Source organism: Salvia splendens, chromosome 16, assembly GCF_004379255.2.
Source record: "Salvia splendens isolate huo1 chromosome 16, SspV2, whole genome shotgun sequence".
Taxonomy (NCBI): domain Eukaryota; kingdom Viridiplantae; phylum Streptophyta; class Magnoliopsida; order Lamiales; family Lamiaceae; genus Salvia; species Salvia splendens.
Window position 1 is genome coordinate 14930681 of NC_056047.1, and position 7663 is coordinate 14938343.

Below are 7663 nucleotides of genomic sequence, written 5' to 3' on the forward strand. Positions count from 1 at the left end.
AACAAATAATTAAATCCAAGAAAATAGAATTCCTCTCCGATAATTAATAGTGGTCGAAATTTTCTCCATAAAAGGGCAAGGTAAAAATTTATGATCCTAATTAAATCTCACTCCCCTTGAAATGTAATTTATCGCAATATATTTTTCATTCCACATCAATTAATTAAAGCCACGTCATAAAATCAACGAAATTGACTCGGTCAAATCAAAATTAGGTCACCAAACATAACAAGTCGTCATTTAATTCGTGACAATAAAAGAAAATAAATGCAATCGTCTTAGCGTTCGAAAATTAGGGTTCGAAAAGTGGGGCGCCACATCTCTTCATTCTTGGTGAGCTCGTGCTCTTTACTATCATCGTCGCAGTCTCCCTCCTCGTCTTTCACACCACTACCGATAGGTCCATGCTGGTCGGCATCATATGCGATGTTGACGGCATTATCATGTATATCTCCCCTCTCAGTACCCTGGTAAACCCTAACCCTAATTCCACTTTTCTTTTTCATGATGATACTCAAATTATTTTTAATCTGATTTTTATTTTACAGAAACATATCATATGGTGCTTCTTCAAGAAAGCATAGCAGAACCAAATGCAACCATTAAGGAAGCCGGGGCCGGATAGGCAAAGCCAAAATTGCATGGACTCAGCATTCTTAATCTCAATAACATGTAAAATAAAAACCAAATTCAGATTAAAAATAATTTGAGTATCATCATGAAAAAGAAAAGTGGAATTAGGGTTAGGGTTTACCAGGGTACTGAGAGGGGAGATATACATGATAATGCCAGCGACATCGCAGATGATGCCGACCAACATGGACCTATCGGTAGTGGTGTGAAAGGCGAGGAGAGAGACTGCGACGATGATGGCAAAGAGCACCAGCTCGCAAAGAATGAAGAGAGGTATTATTTTCTGAGAAAAACAACAAAGTCGAGTTAGGGTTAGGGTTTGAAAATCGTAATAAATGTGAATACGAGTACTATTCTTACCCTATACTTCTTATCGGCATAGATCATGAAAACAATTAGGTATATAATCTCCATCGCAAGACCAACGCTCTTTATAGTGATCACGAGAGTGCTATCGGGGATGAACGAAACCGTAGAATATCCATAGAATGCAATTTATGAAAGCAGAAAGGAATGGATAAGGATGGAAATCCATTATGCTTTTTGTTTTTGTGGATGCTCCATATTGTTGTCCTGCAAATTTCATATTCCACATCACCACACTTCTCTATTAATTATATTTTTTTCAAGAAATTAAAGAGACTTACATACTTTGTTAGGGATAATCTCCCAATCGGTTGATTGACTCCTCCGTGAGGCCGCGGGAACGTTTGCCCGACGATCGCACACGATAAGAATTAGGGTTTCTTGATGAAGAAGACAGAAAAGTAGCGTAAAAATATCTTATTTCGTAAAGAGTGAAATAAAATACACGCCTATTTATACTAGGACCCTAGGGTTGATTCGACCTACGATCCGGGAAAGAATCAACGAAGAAAACCCGGAAATGAGCTTATAATTACGCTCGACGCAAAATAATTAAAAAACATAATTATCCGAAAAAGACTAAAGTCAAATAATAAAAAAGGAAATAAAACAAAGACTAAATAAAACAAATACTAATTGTCTCGGTCTTCAGTCAAGTCTTCGCATAATCAGCCATGCGATCCGGCTGGCGTCGTTGACGCCTTGCGCGATCCTTGGCGATGCTCCGATCAGGTTCTCTGACTTCTCGAACTCTCGTATCCACGTCAATCTCCTCCGTTACGCGTACGTCTCTTGTCTCCTTAAGGCGGGCTGATGGTTGCCCCGTAACATACTTACACTGCAGACAGAAACAGCCCAAACGAGACTATGTTGCCTGAGAAAAAATAAACAACATAGAAATTTTAAGAATCAAAACATAATTATTAACATTCAAAAAGAATTGTATGAAAGAAAGAATGGGGTGCAGAAATGTTGTGTAAACATGTGTTTATATAGGCTACTTAAATATCTCAAAGATAGACATATAAATTAAACGAGCAACCAATTATCATATACTACAAGTATTGAATTTGTAAAATAAAATATCCTATTCCGAGAAATAATTTTAATCTCAATTTTCTGAATGCGGTGTAGAAATCTTCTCCAATCATACATCAAACTCAAACCCAATTTTCATATTTTTTGTGAAACAACACCATATTTGGTGTTATTACAAAAGTTATGTTAAACAAAAACTCAAAAAATGATGTAAATTATGAATTTGGTGTAAATGGTTGGAGTAAAACTACTTTTTTTGTGTAACATATACTCAAAAATGGGTTTGAGTTTAGTGTAAATGATGAGAGATAGCCTACTCCATATCTAACTCTTAAACATATTAAAAGTGGCAAAAAAAATCTATACTCCAGTATATATTTTTACTACATTTCGATCTTTATTTTTGTACAAACTATGTGATTTCTAGTTTCTTTAACATTATTTGTGTCATTTGCATAAACAATGTTTCGTTTTGAATCAACTTGAATATGCAATTAAAAATTAAAAACGAAAAATAAATAAATAAGGATACGAAGCACGAACCAATAAAGCTGATGATAAAACGAACTAGGCTTTGTCAATTGCATCTTTGTGAGAGAGAGATAGAAAGATGGTGAGAGCAAAAGTTTGGACAAGTGGACTGTGGATATGAAGAGACTAACATTGCATTTAATTTTGGATTAATTAGGAATCTAAAACACGTGTCAATGTTCACTTCTGCAGGTTAGAGCATCCACAATAGAAATAGCCCAGCCATAGCCTAGCCACAAACTCCTCCTGCCACATCAGCAGCACTAAAAACACCTCATGTCACATCATCAGGACAAGCAAATGGACAAGCAATAGCCCAGCCATATCCTTGCCACAATAAACAAAATTATTAAAAACAAATAATTAACAATCACACAAAATACGGAATTAAAATTTTGACACAGATACGGGAATACTCAATAATAATATTAAAATTTAAAAAAGTACATTAATTAAAAAAATACATTAATTAAAAAAAATACATAAATCTAAAAAAAAACTCCTCCTCCACACACGAGCCCTGCGCCTCACTCCTCGCCGTCGTCGCCGTCGCCGCCGCTATCCGGGACCCCCAAATCTGCGGCATCTGAGCCCCCCACCTGTGCCGCGGCGGAGGTTAAATCGGCCCGCATACTCAATAGCATCGCGTGGAGAAAACTCTTCTCCTCGGGGTCGGTTGCCGCCCTTCATTCAGCTAAGACCTTCCACATCTGAGAGCGTGTTTATTGACGCGCGAAGAAGGCGAGGTCGGCTGTCGACCCGCCAATAGGGGGGATGCCGACTGGACCTCCTGGGAGGCCTGGCGAGCCCGTTGCGCCCGCCTTTGACCAATCGGGCGAGTGCGGCTAGCAAACGAGGGAGGGGACGGGAACTCCTGTGCATCCTCGGGAGGTCGTGGGAACCGCCGCTGCTGTCGCCGCTGTAATCACCGGTATAGTTCAGGCGCTGCTTCTTCGGCCAGTCAGCGTCGACACCTGCCCGAAACTTCTCGGAGTCCATCAGTACCTCATAGCAGTTCCAGTAGGTGAACTCCTTGTAAAGCCCGGGCACAAGGAACTCTTTCTCCACCATCCTCCTGCAGTCCTATTCAGTTTGGCCACTGGACTGCATGCGGAGGGCGTTGGTGTACAAGCCCGAAAATCGGGAGACCCCAGCCCTGATTCGGTCCCACCCCTTCCGGCACTCCTCCCCGCTGCGTGGCCGCCCCTCCGGGCAAAATGCCTTGTAGGCTGCTACTATTTTAGCCCACAAGTTGACGATCCTCTGGTTGTTTGAGGCGAGGGGATCATCGCAAACACTCACCCACGCCTTGGACAGCGCGACGTTCTCGGCGTCCACTTCCTCCGTGTCGGTCTGTCGTCACCAGCCGGCTGCGACGACTCGCCGACCACCCTCTTCCCCTTCTTCTTCTTGGGCGCTCCCCGACCCCGCTCTACTCCCCCCGTTTGAACGGGAGTGTCCGCATCCCCGAGAGCTAGTCCCAAACCCAGTGAACTGTGTCTCCGCTGGGGTCGATGTGTGCGAAGAAGCAGTAACAAAATCAAGACTGGGACGATAGACGTTGTCCCCCCCCCGGCGCCCCTTGCGTCCCCTGCATCCCCAGGTGCCCACTCCGACATCATCTGCATCCCCGGTACCGCCTGTCCGCCCGACATCGCCGGCCTCTTGGCATCCCCTGCCATCTCGGCATACCACCCCCGAGCATCATCTGCTGCCAGAGGCGGACATAAGAAGAGCCATGGGGGGGGCCCATGGAACCCCCAATATTTTTTAAAAATTCCAAGGGTATTTTAATAATTTCACATTTAAATTAAATTAAATATTATTTTATATTAAATTATAGTTAAACCTAGATAATTAACCTTCTCGGCCAATATTCACTCCCGCCGCTACCAATCTTCCATCTTTTTCCAATAACCAATACATAAATTTTCTCCATCTCTAGAATTAATGGCACTACGGTCTACGGCAATTCCGTATTCTGATGTTCACTTCAAGTTTCCATTGTTGTCTTGTTGAATAGCTGAGTTGCTGTTGGTTTGGCAGTTCAGAAAACAAGTGAGAGAAAAATTGTTTTGCATTCTTAAAATTGGGTGTTTGTGGCTTTGAGCTTTATAATTTATATATCTTCTAGTTCTAGATATAGAATAACATTTAATTTTGTTTGTTTGTGATTGTCATATTGAGCTTTTTATTTAATTATGTACTGTTTCATTTTCATTGAGTTAGTAGTGATGTAGTGGTCCCCCATTTAATTTTGTGGTATATTTTCATTTAACAAACGAGGTATGTTATGCTTATATTTTAATATTGGAGTTCCCCTATGTATAATTCTGTTCGAGAAAGTTTGTAATATAATGCCTTTCCTTATTTTTGTTTTGATTTGTAAATGGTAGCCTTTCATTTGGTTATGTGATTTTTTTTACAATATGCATTTATTAGTTGTGCATTTTATTATATGTAGGGTGATGCATCATTTTTTCAAGAAAGTTTCTCCTGTTACCGCGGTTTTATCTCCGTCAGAGAATGAACCTCCACTTCTCCAACCACAAGAGTTACCTAATGAAGACAGAAATAAAGTTGATCTAGAGGATGGATCTGCACTTCTCCAACCTCAAGAGTTACCGAGTGAAGACAAAGATAAAGTCGATTTAGAGAAGCTTCCAAGTGATCCCGGGGAACGACCTGACATAATGAGTTATCCACCAAACTCAATAGAAGACATTCGTAGAGCTTATTTACTAAGAGGTCCATGTCAACCACGCAAGCATAATTTCCTTTCTACAAGCAATGGAAATCGAAAACGTAATTTTGTCTCACTTTGGTTTGATGAATTTAAGAGCTGGCTGGAGTATAGTGTTACCAAGGAAGCTGCTTATTGCTTATATTGCTATCTTTTCTCAAGACTCCATGGAAATGGACAAGATGCCTTTGTATCTAAGGGATTTACTGCTTGGGGCAAGAAAGAAAGATTAAGAGATCATGTTGGAAATCATACAAGTGAGCATAATAGGTGTAGATTAGCATGTCAGGATTTGATGAACCAACCCCAGCACATTGAAGTCTCTCTACTAAAGCAGTCAACACAATCGAAGCTTAATTATCGTTGCAGATTGAATGCAACGATTGTTTCACTTCGTTATCTTATCATGCAAGGAATGCCTTCTCGCGGACATGATGAGTCCGAAGAATCCTTAAATCGAGGTAATTTTCTTGAGCTTTTGAAAGTTATTGCCTCTTGCAGCGATGAGATATCTAGTGTTGTACTAAAAAATGCTCCTGACAATCTCAAACTAACATCACCGAGAATTCAGAAGGACATCATAAATGCATTTGGTGTTGAGACAACAAAACTTATTGTACAAGATATGGGAAATGATTTTTTCTCCATATTAATCGATGATTGTCGAGATATATCAGTCAAAGAGAAAATGGGTGTTGTGGTGCGATATGTGGACAAGAATGGATGTGTTATGGAACGCTTTCTCGGTGTAGTGCATGTCAGAGACACGGTTGCAACCTCACTTGAGAAGGCACTTGATTCTTTGTTATCTATGTATGATTTAAGTGTATCTAGTTTGAGAGGACAAGGATATGATGGTGCAAGCAACATGAGAGGTGAATTCAATGGATTGAAAAGTTTGATACTCAGGAGAAATCCCCGTGTCTATTATGTACATTGTTTTGCTCACCAGCTTCAACTCACAATTGTCGTTGTTGCCAAAAAACATACAAGTATCGGATATTTTTATAATGTTATCAACCGTTTGTGTAATGTTGTTGGAGGTTCTTGTAAGCGCAGAGATATACTTAGAGAAAAACAGAGAGAGAATATTCTAGAAAAGATTGCAAGTGATGAAATTACCACCGGGACATGATTGAATCAAGAGATGTCATTAAAGCGGCCTGGAGATACTCGTTGGAGTTCACATGATGGTACTCTTATCAACTTGATTCATTTGTTTTCTTCTATTGCTGATGTTCTTGAATATGTGGGGGAGAATGGTGATGATTCGTATAGGGCTGAAGCGGATGATGTGTCAGAAATTATTAATCGTTTTGAGTTTATTTTTGTGTTACATCTTATGAAGCAAATCTTGGGAATCACACATGAGCTCTCTCAAGTGCTACAAAAAAAGGATCAAGACATTGTTAACGCAATCAATCTTGTCAAAGTAGCAAAAGCACGTTTGCAAATAATGAGGGAAGAAGGTTGGGAAGTTTTGCTTACTGATGTTTCTAAGTTTTGTGACAAATATGAGATAATTGTGCTTGACATGGATAATGAGTTTGTACCTCGAGGAAGAGTACGTAGAACTCAAAAAATGAAGAATCTCCACTATTATCGAGTTGAGATATTTTGTTCTGTGATTGACATGCAAGCTCAAGAGTTAAATCATCGTTTTGATTTGGAGAAGCTGCTTCGCCTTGCTAGTTATTATCCATCAGAATTTTCTGGAGTTGCTTTGGATGAGCTTGAAAATCAACTTCAAAGCTTTATTTTTGATATGCGGATAGATGAAAATTTTTCACAGGTATCTGGAATCGGTGGTCTTGCTCAGAAGATGGTTTCTACAAGAAAGCATGAAATCTTCCCATTGGTTTATTTGTTAGTCAAGTTGTCATTGATCTTGCCGGTTGCTACTGCCTCAGTGGAAAGAGCATTTTCAGCAATGAAATTCATCAAGAGTTCTCTACGTAATAGTATGGGAGACCAACTGTTACAAGATTGCTTAGTTCCTTACATTGAAAATGATGTCTTTGTTAATGTTACTAATGAAACTATTATGCAGCGATTCCAGATGATCAAGAATAGAAGAGAAATGTTATGATATGTTTGTTTTTTCCTTTAATATTTAAACATTAATAATTAATTTTATATTTTTCTAATTTTAATATAAATTATTTTTGGACCCCCATCGTTAAAATCCTGCGTCCGCCACTGTCTGCTGCCAAGGGTACATGTTGTAGTACCCAGCCATCGGACCCCATCAACCTCCTACGGGTACCGTGGGGGTTTGAGACCCGCTCGTCCCTGGGGTAGGCTCGTTGTTGTGCTCCATTTCGCGTTGTTGCTCTTGTATAGAAATTAAGA

The 7663-nt window shown here is 39.9% G+C and overlaps 2 protein-coding genes across 2 annotated transcripts; both read left to right on the forward strand.

Moving 5' to 3' along the window:
* Positions 1–718: 718 nt before the first annotated feature.
* Positions 719–6446, forward strand: LOC121770235 (zinc finger MYM-type protein 1-like). Its single transcript, XM_042167002.1, has 2 exons — positions 719–906; positions 5033–6446. The coding sequence occupies exons 1-2, from the start codon at positions 719–721 to the stop codon at positions 6444–6446; spliced, it is 1602 nt and encodes a 533-aa protein (XP_042022936.1).
* A 12-nt stretch (positions 6447–6458) lies between these two features.
* On the forward strand, positions 6459–7400 carry LOC121770236 (zinc finger MYM-type protein 1-like). The gene has a single exon (XM_042167003.1). The coding sequence runs from the start codon at positions 6459–6461 to the stop codon at positions 7398–7400; it is 942 nt and encodes a 313-aa protein (XP_042022937.1).
* Positions 7401–7663: the final 263 nt, after the last annotated feature.

Excerpts from the sequence above, each read along its gene's own strand:
- LOC121770235 (XM_042167002.1), top strand. The coding sequence starts at position 719 with ATGAAAAAGAAAAGTGGAATTAGGGTTAGGGTTTACCAGGGTACTGAG. Across the intron at positions 907-5,032 it reads CTCGCAAAGAATGAAGAGAG|GGTGATGCATCATTTTTTCA; the intron begins GTATTATTTTCT and ends TATTATATGTAG.
- LOC121770236 (XM_042167003.1), top strand. The coding sequence starts at position 6,459 with ATGTCATTAAAGCGGCCTGGAGATACTCGTTGGAGTTCACATGATGGT.